This window comes from Lepisosteus oculatus, chromosome 10 (genome assembly GCF_040954835.1).
Source record: "Lepisosteus oculatus isolate fLepOcu1 chromosome 10, fLepOcu1.hap2, whole genome shotgun sequence".
Lineage (NCBI taxonomy): Eukaryota > Metazoa > Chordata > Actinopteri > Semionotiformes > Lepisosteidae > Lepisosteus > Lepisosteus oculatus.
In genome coordinates, this window is record NC_090705.1 from 15735642 (window position 1) to 15750646 (window position 15005).

Sequence of the window (15005 nt, forward strand, 5' to 3'; positions counted from 1 at the left end):
TTCACTGATGCAGCGCAATGCAAATTTCCCAAGACGTCTTTTACCTCCTTCACCCCCTTCCATTCAATGGTTGAGTATTAGGTGGCTGCGTCAGCATGGATAGGCTGCAAATGAACAAGTAAAGATTTATTCCATACCAAAAAGAAAAATGTTTCGGCTGTGGAGCCGTCTTAATTGTGTGTGAAGGCTCCACAGCCAAAACACGATGTCTCTTTTCTTTTCAACATGGAATAAACCTTTACTTGTTCCTTTCCATTCTAAAGTATGTTCTGGTTATTGAGACCCTTGTTCATTCAGCTAATTTGAAAAATAAAAAAAAAGATTTAAAAAACAACTACAAGGGTGAGGTTTGTAAATATATATATTTACAGCCCTATTTTAGCTGTACCATTATGACAAGTGGTGTGTATACAATTTATACTAGCACAAACTCATGGTGTTACAAAATCTGAAACTGCAGAAATATAATCGAAAGGAGCTTTTCATACACTTTAAACTGCAGGTCACAGGCTGGGTGATGTCACTATCCCACTGTGAGCACGCTCCTCCGACTGGTGCCACACAATCGGCTCAGGTTTTGGATTATTCAGCCAAGGATTTCTCAGTCCACAGAGAAATGACTTCCCAGGCAACAGCAGGCTCAAAGGGGCCCCAGTTAGTGGAGCACCTTCTCTCCCATCCGCTCATGAAATAAGGGGTGACTCAGCAGGCTGAAGTGGATGGAGGAGTCTTTACATCCCATGTGGGGACAGAGATCAGTGCAGAAGCTGAGATATACACACACTTGGCAATTCCAAACTGAAAATCAATCTGACAAAAAACACATTTCAGGGATTAACAGAATACCTCACTTTACCACAGGGGACTGAGAAACCCTTAGATTCAAAAGACCCGATTGCACAAAGCACTAACCTAAAGCTTCTAATTTCTTCACGTCGCTCAGACAACAAAGACAGCTCACAGTTTCTCTTGAAAGGGTGGTTTAAATTTTAGTTCCTCGTGAAACGAGCTCTAAAAGCGTCGATGTAATTTTCTCTAAAGACGACTGCTTCCCTTGGGGCATTTCGCCAGGCTTTCGGCCCTCCGCCCAGGAGCCCCGTGCCCCTCTGAGGGACTCGCCGGTGTGCGCAGGCCGCGGTGGGTAAAATGTCCTCTCAGCGGGCGGCCTTCTGCCAAGGTGCTGCGGGTCCTTCTGCGCGTACCGCGGCCTCTCTGGGTACGACCACCGGTCAGAAGATTTGCGCTCCGCCGAAACAGACCGACGGTACAATGGCACGCCGGACCCACGGGGTGCTTCTACGGGCTCAAAGTCCGGATGGCCTGCAGGATGAGTGAGAAAAAGGACTTCTGAGCTCTGGCTCCGTAAGGCATGTGCACACTGGCCCCTGTCCCCATAGGAGACGCTAAGATCTGCCGAGACTGATCTTCCCAGCATGCCCCTCTGACTGGCTTCGGCACAGTCTGGTCATCTGCCTTTTGTCTACCTTCCCTGTCCTCAGAAAGAGGCTGCAAGCATTTGTTTGCAACTACAAACAATTCAAGAACTTGAACTTCTTCTTAAACATCCTGGACATTTGAATGAAGTGAAGTTACGTTTCCAGTTTGCTCAGTTATTTCTCTACCCCAGTAATAAGAAGTCATTACTGTTGTGCACATGGCTCTTATAAGAAAAGCACCATAAGAAAATCTTTTCTGAAGGTGTTGTATTGAACTGCAAGGCATATTTCATTTTCCTCAGGTTTTGAGTACTTGAAAGCACATAAAATGACAGGGGGTAAGATCAAATCAGTTAGTGCCTATGGTCGCTTTAAAACCTCTGTCCCGTCTTTGCTGTCCTGAGCAGGAAGGAAAGCTCTTTACCTCCATATCGGTCGCGTTCATGTACACCTGTGTCCATACTCATGTGGTTGTAATCTTTCGAAATCACCGGCGACTTCAACAACAAACAAAAGAAAAAGAAACAAATTACAAATGTACAAATCTCCTATTTGCGCTGAGATTCGATTTCAACCCCATTCCTCACACTTGAAATTATTTTAATTAGTCAGTGCAACTTACTGTCACTCCTGTAGCCTTATTTGCTTGAAATTCCTTCAGAAGATCACAGACTTTATCTTTGAAAAAAGTGGCATCTTCAATACTTTCTATTTCAATGCTTTTCTGAAAGGATAAAAATTCTTAGGTCAACTTCAAGACACAACTTTACAAGCACATGTTTTTTTAAGGGAATGTATGGAGTCTGATCTTTTTTAGAAGGCTTTTCCGTTTGTCAAGATTGTCATTTAAGTAGCTCAGTTTTACTAAATAATATTCACTGTCCGAGAGTTATGACATACACTGTACCTTACAGTGAGGAACTGGGGACAGTGCGGTAGTGTGGAAGCTCAAATCAATAGCATCTCTAGAAGACAAATGTCTCCCTGATAAACTGGGCCTTTTCCAGTAAATGAGACATACAGTTCAAAAATACTGTAAAAACAAAATATTTTACTGCTGATTGTGTTTTTCAACTGTTTTTCCGAAGCACATTCACCTTATCTAACTCTAGGAGAGCTGTCCTTCCCTGTATGTTTCCAAAAACACTGAATGTAAAAAGGTACCAGCTCATTTGATGTCAGATACAAATGCGACAATTGTCCAAATAACCAGGATTATGACCTCTGCCATTACTCTAACAGCAGGAAACATTTGACATTTTCCGTTTAATAAGCAAGTAGATATACTCAGTCTGTCACTGTAGAAAGGCAAATTAGGTCAGTTAGGAAATCTGCTTGTACTAAATTATACTTACCAGGGCCTCCAAAACATCTCCTTTAACTGCATTAGGATTTACTGTAGTTTGATTTTGAGTTTCGTGGTAACTTGCTAACGTTCCCTGGGTAAAAAAAGAAATTACATCAAATAAAGTAATACACAAAGTGGTCTATTATTCTGAAAACAGTCTTTTGTTCCAAAACTGCTCGCTCACCAACTTTTCAAAGCCAAGCTCTTTGCTGTATTCAGTGAAATATTTGCTAAAGCTGCCCATGAAATGGAATATTTGGAAACGTAGACCTAGCACCACTGCTGTAGAAATCTTGTTAATGCTGGTCCATACATCACCTTGCTGACCATTTTTCCCTATTATAGATCTGAACACACTACTATCTTATTTTTGTATCAGCAATTCTTTTTTTTATATTACAACATCCCATTTTTTTATCATCTTGGCCTATAAGCTAAGATCTCTGAAACACAGAGAAGAGGCGGAGGGTGTAGGCTCTCTTCTTGAAGTACCTACTGGTTAACCAATCACTGCAGGTCCTGGAGGTTCTTAAACTGCCTCAAGCATTGATTGGAAGAGGCCTGTATTTCTCACTGACAGCACAGTGAGCTCACAGGTGCCCCGCAGACTTCAGGGGTTTGCGAATACATAGTAAGCAGAGGATATCCTGGCCATTTTAAGCTCACACAACTCTGGTGGTGCTTGGCCACATAACAAGCCCTGGTCACAGGCTAAAGGAATAGCTCAATCTCCCAATTAGCACTGCCTGAACCTCAGGGCTCTATGAACACATATACTGCATAAGTTATCCTGGAGCCCCTGAGCAAAGACACCTTAACCTCTACAATCTACTGCAGGTCTATTGCATTGAACAGGCCATATAAAACTGTCTCATCTTGTAGTGTGTGAAGCATTATACATTGCATAACCAGGGTTTTAGAAAGGCTACGGTTAAGTTTCTTAACATAACGGAATATGATAAATACCTGCTTGTGTGCCAGGGGATCCAGTCTTGGCCTTTTATGGGAAAACTCTTCCATGTTCCTACAGAGATAACAATAGAATTTACTAAGTAGAAACAAAGGAAGTTAACACTGCAATCTGTAAACATGTGAGAAAAAGCAACATCTGCATGCAAAGGGTTTTCTTCTAAGCAGCAACAACAAACTTGCCCCTGTTCTTCCAGGAACACAAATCCACTTATAACCAGCCTGGGTGCCAGCAGTGACTGACAGCACATGACTCTTGGGGGGGGTTCTCAAATTTATGTTTTTTCTTCCCCATCAATCATTATTGAATCTGCACATTTACTTTTATTCTTTTTAAATGAAAAATAATAATTCAGTGACAACAATATGGATTGTGAAAGCAGTGCACCCCTGATAAGCATATTAAAATCTGCCTGAAGAGTTTCAGCACGTTTTAAACTGTCAGAATGGAATATGTTAAACTCTGAACGTGCCACAATCTGCACTTCACCTGCGTACCTTTCACTTTGACCTTTAGCCAGGAAGCCTCCAGTGGCTGAATCACCACGGAAACTGCCTCTGTGACCATCTTCAGGGACGACTTCTCTGTACGCTCCGCTTTCTGCTCTCATTTCATGGGTACCTGGCTTCTCCGAAAGGTAGCGTTTAAAGACTTCAGGCAGCCCATTAAAATTGTCCCGTTCCATAATTCGCCTAGCAGAAGTACTTTCAGGAATTCTTCTTCTTTCCGGGCTGTATTCAGGAGGTCTTCTTGAGCGTCCTTCGGGAGTGTGCCTTCGTTCCAAGTGATCTTCGCGTCCTCGTCCACCCAAGTGGCTCCTTTCTGCACCGAACTCTGGGGCTGCTGGGAAATCATCCCGATGTCTTTTACCCAGGGCAGCTCTGCTATAGGCTGGACTTCGACCGTGTTCAGAATAATCACTGTTCAGTTCCACCTTGTCCAACCTTCTTGAAGACTCGCTGTCAAAATACTTCTTGCCACCCTCATCAGGATACCTCCTGTAGTGATGGTCTTCAGGATAGGCTGGGGCAGAATCCCTAGAATATCTCCTATCCACATCTCCAGAATGCCTTCTGTCAAAATCATTCTCAGGATACCGTCTCTCTCCATTTCCTTGGAAACCCCTACCAAGGTCTTCATGGCCATACGGTCCATGTCTGTCTTTGTCATGGTATGGACCTCTGCGGTCATCTTCACGGTATGGTCTTCTGAGGTGTTCACCATGATAAGCTTCTAGATGGTCATCCTGAAAGGGTATTTCACCAATATCCTCACGGTATCTTCTCTGGTTATACTCACGTCTGTCAAGGTCTTTTGCACCATACGGACCACCACGTTCATCCATACGTGACAGTGAACCAATGTCTTCCTTCCAATCCACTCTTCTGCGCATGTCTTCAGGAGAGAACCTACCCCAGTCAGGTCTGTACTGCCTATCGGGATCTGCATCACAAGATGCTCCATCACGGTCACTCCCACGAGGCAGTCTACTTTGGTCTTCCTTACCTACAAGACTCTGAAGAGCTACAGATTGACAGGAAAATTAAATCTTTAGGGTCTCTAAAGCTGTTCTGTGCAGTTCATAACAGTTTAACATCATGTATTACAACACTTGCAGCACAAAATATCATGTCTTAACATTTACACTTTCAGTGCTAATTTTCTTTAGGATAACGATAATTCCTCATGGAATGATAATGTTAATTCCTCATGGACATAGATAGTTATTCAAACTGTACTTAGTATAAAAATACAAATATATTTTCAGCAAAGGATCAGTGAGCTACAGAAGCTACAGTCTACCACCGAGTGCCCAAAGACCTTGATAATTAAGGAAAAAGACAAAAACAAACATACTTTTTTTGAAAAAGCTAGGCTTCTCTTTTTGTTGCGTTTCCAATATTTTCTTCTTTGACCGCTACACAATGGGAAAAGAAGTGAGAAAGAAATGACATTGAAAATGTTACTTGACATTTAAGATAAACCATAAAATGATGAGAAATTTAAAGAAAGACTCCAGTCACTTGTGCTTGTTGACATGGTTAACAAGGGGTACGGGCCTGTAAAATGAATAGGCGCGTACCTCAATCACCCCCTGACCATCCTGTAGTACCACAATCTCTGCTTTCGCTTTGAGGATTTTCCCCAGCTGGGCAGTATTGTTGGCATCCCATGTTACCAAGTCAGGACGGTTGGTCTCCTGGAAAATCACACAGCTGTCACTGAAAGTCACACTTTCATTCGGCAACAGCTACAAGTTTAATTTGTAATAACTTCCAGCATAACTGTACCACATCAAAGGTTAACTCTCAAACACAAGCTTGGAATACCGCAAGGTAGTGTATGCACACGGATTCAAGCACGCTTCCACAAGAGAATGAGTGGTTCAAGCAGTGGAGTGGAGTAACAATCAGTGGAGTACTGATTTGTAGAAATGATTCAGGTTCTGGTACAACGATCAGAAGGTAAAGTCAAAACCAAACTGGACTGCAAACACTCCAAAAGCAGCAAGACATTACAAAGGGCTTGGGCAGAGATAAATAAATTGCAACAAAGCCCATACTAGAAATTGAACACCGAAAGCAGCTTCAAAGGCCTTTAGGCATGTTTCTTTCTGCTTATCTTTAAGCAGTGTTTGTGAGGACTGCAAGTAAACAAAGGAGCAACTAGTTCGGAGATCAGATCTGTCCATCCTGTTCAGTTGCCCCCTGTCCTAGTCCAGAACTGTCCTATCCACCCTGTCCAGTCACATCCTGTCCACCCAGTCCAGCTGCCCCCCTGTGCTAGTACACTGCTATTCACCCTGTCTGTCCTGTCCAGTCGCGCCCTGCCTGGATGCCAAGACCTTTAAAATAAGAGGCTTTCTGAAAGAGAGAAGGATGGGGGCTCCTCAGAGCTGGATCATTGAAAGTCTCAGTAAACCAACTGGATGTCTTGACCACCACTCACTAGGATGGTGGGTCAGTGAACTTAAAAAGAAATGTCATTGTCAAAAACATTCAATACACGAATAACACTGCTGGATAGTGAAGATGCCAGTACTTGCATTGGAAACCCCAACGTCAAAGACCTGAAATTAGGAGCAACATGCCTTTTTTCAAGTATGAAAGCTACAACAGAAGATTATACTTCTCTTCACACTACGGTTTTCTTAGCACATTATTACACAGGCCTTTAAGCTAACGAGGCTGAAGATTTATTCCGCTAGACGGGAGCGCTATTTCATAGCGGTAACACTTCCACAGGTATAGCGAGGTGTGGAACGTTTTCAACCACCGAAGAAGTAAAAGGTTTCTTACCAAGTATCTCTGTCTGTGTTTCCGACTAACCAGGTGCAAAGTAAGACCTGGCAGCTCTTCCTCGAAGAAGCACAGCCTGCACAAATACCTCAGGGGATCACCAGGCTGCTTGGGGTCAACCTCAACAACATGGTGTAAACCTAGAGGGGTACAGCAGCACTTGTACTACCCAAAACACCAAAACATTATCTTTTTCCTACACACTTTCCAAAGAATTATTCATTTCAAGGTTGCCAGCATTTCTGGTTAAGGAGGGCACTTTGTGTTGGATCTTGTAAAAATTCTTACAAATCAAAACCCATATCTTCATATTATACTGTGTTTCATCTGTTTTAAAGTATAATAATTTGACCAAGAAGCCTTCATTAAAATGGGCCATGAAAAGACAGTATTGAAGTAACCCAAGCCCACTTCATACAGGTATTTCATTTTCATATTAAAGTCTGCTTTGTAAATAATAAAAAAACAATATTTTTACCAATTATAGGCTCATCAAGGTGGAGATAATCAAGGTATTCCATCAAGTCATTCCATTTTCGCACAGCATATGGTCTTCGGATCTTGCCTGTGAAATTGGTCCACAGGGATAAGAGGACTGAAATCATTCTGCAGTTTTATCAAGAACAAAGTGATGTGTAAAAGGCTATATAAAAAGCTAATGTGAAAGTATATCAGATCTGAACAATATTATTTTAAAAATTAATTTAAAAAACTTATAACTGCTGACATATCCTCCTGCAGCAGTTTAATGCTCAGCTTTGATTCAGTCACACAACCCCTGCTTTAATTTGTTAGGCTTGTGAAACCTGTTGTTAAACTACCCACAACATGGATTTACTGGGAATAAAGGGAAATCCACTCTAAACAAAATAAGGAAGAAGACTTTAGGTGAAGAAAACATTTTTCCATCTGCATAACAATAGGCAACTCAAAATATAGTGTAGCAACATGTAGGATTTAAAAATGTATTTGTTAAAGACATTATACTGTAGGTACAGCATTGTATGTAACAGTTATTATGCTGTTATTTGAATTATTTCTGCATAATTTGATCTTTTTTAAAACAACGTTAGCCATTAAGCCAGAAAAAAACTGTGTGGAAAGATTTCTCCTTTAAAATACTTAACACCATCAGGTATTTCTTGGACCAAACCTATTAAAATGTTATTTACCAGAAAGAAAAATGCTTCCAAGAACCAAACACAAACTAAATGATACTAATCTGTTAGATAATAGTCTTACATTAATGGATGCATTACAACGTGGTTTACCATAAAACAAAAGACAGTTAAACAGAATTAAAACTAGAGTCATGCAAGTGAGTCTAGGATTTAGAAGGACTGACTGACATCAGTATCTAATAGGGAGGTCATTCCACAGTCCTGGAGCAGTCTCATTGAACCTTGTTTCTATAACTGAAACAGGGTCGCAGAGCGAAGATATTGAGAGACTTGTAGGGAAATAACACATCACTGTTGTAATCAGGAGCCAAACTGTTCAAGAACTTAAAGGTGAGCAGCAGTATTTTGTCATTTTATTTTACAATCCACAGGAGCTGGTGCAAGGTAGATAAAACCAAAAAAATATGTAACTTGGAATCAAATTTCCAAACTCGCCCAAAAGATGTGGTTTTCCTATTTTTGATCTGAATCCATATAAAAACGTGACAAAGGATATAACAACAGGTAAGCAGATGAAACCTCAGTCCTAGGGCAGCCATGCCACAAAGCAGAGTTTTGATGGACTTTTGAATAGGACACATATCTGGCTAACAGTAAACAGATCTTTAATATTCCATGGTATTGGGTGGTTAGCTGTCCAATGTGAAAATGCTGAGCATTATTAAAGACAGGAAGAAACTGGACAGGCAGTTTTGCAAGAACACTAGGTGTTTTAAACCAAGAATTGTCACAGAACCACCTGTAAACCACAGCAAGACACGGAGGCCTGTCTGTTACGGTCTATGACAGAATGTAGGTGGAAGGTGTGGCCTGTGAAAGAATTATATCAAGATGAACCAAGGGGGGTGATTCTCCTCTTGTCCCTGTCTGCGCCCATGGAGATCTGTCCACAGAGGGAAGTAAGGGTCCCATTTCCATCCCCAGTGGACAACACACCATGGACTAACAAATCCCAGGAAGCGTTCCCTTCTGAGAGGAGTCGGATGTCCTGGCTGGAGATCCCAGAATACCTCATCCCAGGGCTGCCTGGTGCAAAGAAACAGTCTGCACTCCCACAGGCCAAGACCTTAGAGCTTGTTCACATGATGCTTATTGTAAGAGGAGGCACCATAGACAGTTCACTGCACATTTTGTCAGTAGTACCCAGGACTCCAAAATCAACAAGCCTCCTCATGAGCAGCTCTCCAAACACTTATTTGAAGATGAATATTGTCATTAACGGAAACTCTTCTCACTTCCATTTAAAATGTTTTCTTTAATAGGATCCTCCAACTTTGGACTGTCAAAAGTTCACTTGGAAACAGTCCAGGAACTGAATCTTTTACAACACTGAGCTTTCACTGCAAGGCTGCAAGTTTAACACTCAGAAATGCTCTTGATATTTTGATGCACACTTCCCAGTTCATAAGATCCACTGGGAGAGGTTCTGAAGTCCCTTTAGAGTGACTCTGCCTTCTACCAGCAAAAACGTCAAGAGCGAAGTCTTTAAAAAAATGAAGTATAAATAGGGCCACCCTGAGCACAGCTGGGACCAATACATAGTTTTGGTTGGCAGCAAATCTTGAGATTTTTCTACATCAGCAGAATAACTTAATAAAACACACTGTTGCGCAACTGTGAAGTGTCAGGTGGTCCTCTTGCATTCCGCAGTTTACTGGAAAGGAAACTACATTTAATCACCAGAAAAGGTAAATTTGGTTAGATGAATAGATATAGGAAAAAATCAGAACATAGGAGTAAATAATATGAGAAGCTAAGATGATAAAAAAGCTCTACTTACCACAAGCTACAAGGGCATCTTCTTTCTGTGTCGTGCAATCCAGGAAAACAAGTACAGCCAGTCAGTACATACAGAAACAGATTGGCACAATAGATGAATGAAAGTCACAGAACCCACTGCTCTCAACAGAAAGCTGTGCAGTGCATTACATTTAGGAGGTGCACTAGTGGATGTGGGATTGCTTTATGCTTTATTAATAATATTAATACCTAGATCAAGAAATACGCTGCTTTGGGATGTCCATGAAAATCATTGCGAACGGACTTTTCAACATCACGCCTGTTTGGTATATCTATGATCTGTCCATAGATCCTCCTTTTATCGACTCGGATGCCCAAATTAATCCCATTCTTACTTTGCTGAACAGATTTGCAATCCCAGGCATTTCATACTTAATAGACTGAGGACAAAGCTTTGACAAAGAATATTGTGCACAAAAACATGACATTTATCTCCAAGGAGTAATGAAATTCATAGCACCAGCAGTGAATGGTGTGACAGGGCTTGAACTCACACCACATTGTCTATTAAGAAAAGGGTTCGACTTCTGAAATACACACTGGTGCTCTCAATAAATCTTCCACTTCACTTCTTAAAACTGAAACTTCATGGTTGAGTTAGAGAGCTCCAAAAAATGAGCAAAGACAAACGGGAAAGGTGAATTCACAAAACATAGAGGCTTTCCGAAAAAAAATCCCAAAATGCCCAAAAACCATTCCTCTTATCATTCCTGGATTTTTTCAGAGTGGGATAAAAATGCAGATCCTGCTGAAGTCATTTTTATCATCTTTTAAAGTCATGGAAATGCGTCCAGCAAACTTGTGGCCCTGAGACCAAATTAAAAGAAAATCTTTCTTATCCAAAATGAGCAAACCCAAGAACGAGTTGCCTGCCAGATCTTGAAAAGCCACCGAGAAGTTATAAGAAACTGCAAAGCAACATTCCTTAGCCAAACAGTCAGTATTTCACTATGGTGAGAGATGTTAAAGAAAGAACTGTGAAGTGTTTAGAAACTGGCTGGACCTTCCAGACAGAAGGAAAGAGAAATGCCAGAAATGTGAAACATTCAAGGCGTCAGCCAGTACTGTTCTTCAACGAAATTGATTTTTGAAGGATGCGTACAGCCTTGTCTCTTCAAGGACTCACGATAAACATTTGCAGAGTGCGCCTTATTTCCAAAATGTTCCTAAAGAACGTAATATTGAGTCAGAACCTATTTCCAGACATGCACAGTGACTAAATGATTAGCAAAAAAGGTGTCTCTGGTCAGCTTAACATTAAGAGGAACCTGTGGAATCACAGTCGTCGCCCCCTAAGGAAACCTGTGGGAGTGTAAAAGGAATTATATTTGAGAACCAACTTCAAAGTTAAGTGGCACAGATTCCCAGGGGATTCCACAGTAACACAATCAGAAGACACCTGTTTAGAACGCAAGCTGGGCTTTACAGTCCAATGCTCGATAGGAGAATGAATTTCACATGATGGGACTCAAACCCAAAACTTGGATATAAATTCATCAGTGATTTGAAGTGGAAGTCTGAACCCTAAAGGGGACTGGTTCAGATGTGGGCACTCATTAGAAAATCCAGAATTTCCCAAGCAAAAGGACTGGTCCAAGGATTACATAAATTAATGTTTTTGGAGCACTTCATCTCTCTTATGCACGGGCTGTGGCAGCAGGCTGCAATGAATTTTGAGACGTAAATAGCAGAGGTCCAATTTTTACCCCCAAAACTTGGATTTCCATCTAAAATGATATCATACAATCGTCAGAAAATTCCATCTCGGCGAATGATACGACAGCATCGACATCATGTGACTGAAAAGAAATAACCATACCAGCGGTAAAGAAAGATGGACCCCAGCTAAGACAGGCCACGCATTTCTTCAGCAATGAATTATGATGTGGAAAGTACTCAAAAAAACGCTTAGGAACAAAAGGACAGAGAACCTTCCAACATAGGAAGATTGAGAAAAAACTCAAGAAAGTCCCATTTCTTCACAAGGTGATTTTCTCTGGGTGGGCACAATGCTTGCTCAAGGAACAAAAGAGATTTCCTTGGCTTTAACTCAAAAACAAATTTCATAATCATTTGACCTGCAAGCTTTTGAAGGTGCTGGTCAAGGACGTCAAGAAACCTGGGATATTTAATGACGAAGTAGAGTCGGGACCTCGGCTTTAGTCTCATTGGAAGGATATATGACAAAAACAGTCCAGATTTAAATGAGAATGGCCGATGCAGGAGATTCCAGCTCAAGCAGAAACTTTTTTTTTACCACTTGAGGATATTTATGACTGAGAGTTAAAAATATGCTGGAAGACCAAGATGCAAACTATCCTTTTGTCTCTAGCTATGACAACTCGATCTCTGGAGATTCTCTTGAAGTCAAGACACACAAAATAACTAAAGTGTTCTCCTTTGCTCACATGAGAAACTGCTAGACTGCGCTGGTGCCCCAAATTCAGGCCAGTCTTCAAGCTGAGGTAACCCCATTCTCTTATTCCTGAATTACAATGTGTCAAGGGAGGAAAAAAGACAAGGGAGAAAAGTAATGAAGAAAGTATGAAGCACGGCTGTTGTAGATCTTTTGTTTTTATAACTGATCAAGAGATTTATTCATCAAAAAGTAAGATTCTGGTTGGAATTAATTTACCACACAATGAACCCTTATAATAAAGATGTGAGTTTATTAAGAGATTAAACTCAGTATAGTCTTGCAACTTTAAAAAAAGTCTAAAAAGGCAACAAAACATATTCTGGCGATAAAACCAATTAAAAACCAGCCCAATTTCAAGAAGTCATGCAAGTATACATCCTGATATTTTGAGAACTGAGCATTTGAGAAAATGCAACAATGAGGGAAATCTTCACATATTTGTTAATTACAGATGTCACATTTGAATTTAAAGATTAAAGCCCAAGCTACATAAAGTGGCGTTTAATAAAAACTGGCACTGGACCAGTGTTACACTCTCTCACCAGACCCATCGCCTTTACCTGTAAATGTTGAGGAGTGGTCAGATGTATCTTGTAATTGGTCTTACTCTGAATCTTGATGTCACAAATCTGAAAGCAATGCAATGAAAGGTTATTGCTATGACTACAGCACTGGATAAAATTGTAAATTCAGTGCCCCTTGTTATAAGGTTCATATCTGTGTCCACTGGCCGTTACAGAAACATGAGCTCTATTGAATGCATAATAAATTAGTCTATGTATTGTTTTTAGTACTAAAAGCATATGCATGGTGGTTTACATTTTTTAACAAAACAAACTTATAAAGCTAGAATCAGACCAGTGATGTGCCCCACCTTTAACATGTTTCAGGAGATGTGCAATTTATTTGACTGAAATTTGTTTTCTCACACAATTTCAAGGAAAGAGCGCATCACCACTGTGCCTGTAATACAAATCGTCTCCCAAGGCTGACTGTGCCTGTAGTATTCAACTGTTTGTGCAACATGTGGTTAGGATCAGGAAGCACTGACCCAGGGAAGTGTCTGTCACTATTTAACACTGCTTTTTCAGTTAACACTGGTTCAGTAAAACACCCAGCTGTAAACAATGAGTGCAAATGAAGTCACTTTGGATAACAGCGTTAGGGAAATAAGTTACTAAATATTTTTCTTTCTTTATGCTGAAATAATTCAGTGATGTTCTGCTGATATGTCAGCCATTTGGGCATGAAGAGGTTTAGCTTTATGGATGCGGTTTGAGGAATAAAAGACATTAATGACAAGCATCATAACATAACATCACATCACTATATTAGCCCCATACAATTTCTTGCATTAGGAATTTGTCTTTTCGCATACCCCAGCTTGCTCTCCATGAGACACACAGACAGGGAGAGAGAAGCTTGGGGTCAGAGCGCAGGGTCAGCCATTGTACAGCGCCCCTGGAGCAGTTGGGGTTAAGGGCCTTGCTCAGGGGCTCAACGGAGTAGGATTCCTCTACCGGCTGGGGGATTTGAACCAGCAACCTTCCAGCCACAGGTGCATGCTGTGTCTCATGGAGAGCAAGCTGGGGTATGCGAAAAGGCAAATTCCTAATGCAAGAAACTGTATATGGCAAATAAAGTGATCTTACCTTACTGGTTGCGTACAACACAATACAGGTTAAAAACGAGAGGAAGCCTTTCGAACCGTTTGCTCATCAGCAGTTTATTAATTTGTGCTGTATCGCCTGCTCTTACCTGAATGACCGCACAGTTGGCTACAAGCGTTAACAGTTTGCTAGGCAAAACCAATGCAATAAGTAAGAGAAATAACCTTGAAATGAGCCAAACGGTCTCTATTTCACTAAGACGCCCAAGCGTTTCCCATTTATTGTAACTTAGTTTTGAAGGTCAATGAAATATTTGGAAATACATTAATACTCACCTTACACTCGATATAGTCAGATCGTTCTTCATAGTTGAATGATCTGGAGTAATCCATTCCAGATCTGCTGAGAAACGCCGTGGTTTTATAATCTCACCACTCAAATCGTAAACTCATAGATATCTTTATACGCTATTATTACTTATAACTTAAGAAACCCTTGCAGACGTTTTCAGGAAAATAAAACACAATATGACATAATCCTATACTATATGATTGGCATAAGCAGTGAATGTCATGAATTAATTTACTTTTAAGTACCTGTTCCAGTGCGCGTTATCACTCCTTTATTTGCAGCACTGTCGCAATTCGCTTGTGTATTATTTTATGCAAAGCAACACAACAGCTTCATTCATTTCTATAGCACTGTATAAAATGTGATCCTGTACGAGTCAGAATCCTCGCACTCATTTACAGAAAATCAAACACTAATTGAAAACGTATTCCACACCTTATACGGGTTTTACGCTTGTTCACTTCACCGAAACGGGTAGTATTTCCAAAACGACGTTAAAACAACAAACCACAGCCTTCAGCGGAAGCGGGTCTCTGGGCTGGAAACGGAAACAGAGGCGGCATCCGTGTGTTTCCAAAACAGATGCTGTTA

The 15005-nt window shown here is 40.9% G+C and overlaps 1 protein-coding gene across 5 annotated transcripts; it reads right to left on the reverse strand.

The window, feature by feature from the left end:
- Window positions 1-343: 343 nt before the first annotated feature.
- On the reverse strand, window positions 344-14950 carry LOC107078644 (uncharacterized). Of its 5 annotated transcripts, none has more exons than XM_015357642.2 (14): window positions 14850-14950; window positions 14399-14462; window positions 13014-13082; window positions 10015-10039; window positions 7532-7618; window positions 7054-7193; window positions 5838-5954; window positions 5612-5672; window positions 4252-5278; window positions 3751-3808; window positions 2792-2875; window positions 2059-2160; window positions 1861-1933; window positions 344-1320 (listed from the first exon to the last, which is right to left on the reverse strand). In XM_015357642.2, the coding sequence occupies exons 2-14, from the start codon at window positions 14453-14455 to the stop codon at window positions 983-985; spliced, it is 2238 nt and encodes a 745-aa protein (XP_015213128.2). In that variant the 5' UTR covers window positions 14456-14462; window positions 14850-14950; the 3' UTR covers window positions 344-982. The 5 variants fall into 5 exon arrangements, with proteins under 5 accessions (XP_015213128.2, XP_069051040.1, XP_069051042.1 ...); XM_069194939.1 differs by lacking the exon at window positions 14850-14950 and adding an exon at window positions 14660-14816; XM_069194941.1 differs by lacking the exons at window positions 14399-14462; window positions 14850-14950 and adding an exon at window positions 12443-12519 and having other exon boundaries at window positions 13014-13076.
- Between the last annotated feature and the right edge of the window lie 55 nt (window positions 14951-15005).

Coding starts and splice junctions, on each gene's coding strand:
- LOC107078644 (XM_015357642.2), bottom strand. CDS start 14,455: ATGGATTACTCCAGATCATTCAACTATGAAGAACGATCTGACTATATC. Junction 5,279..5,611: donor GCCTAGCTTTTTCAAAAAAA/GTATGTTTGTTT, acceptor GTCAATCTGTAG/CTCTTCAGAGTCTTGTAGGT. Junction 1,934..2,058: donor ATAAGGCTACAGGAGTGACA/GTAAGTTGCACT, acceptor TTGTTGTTGAAG/TCGCCGGTGATTTCGAAAGA.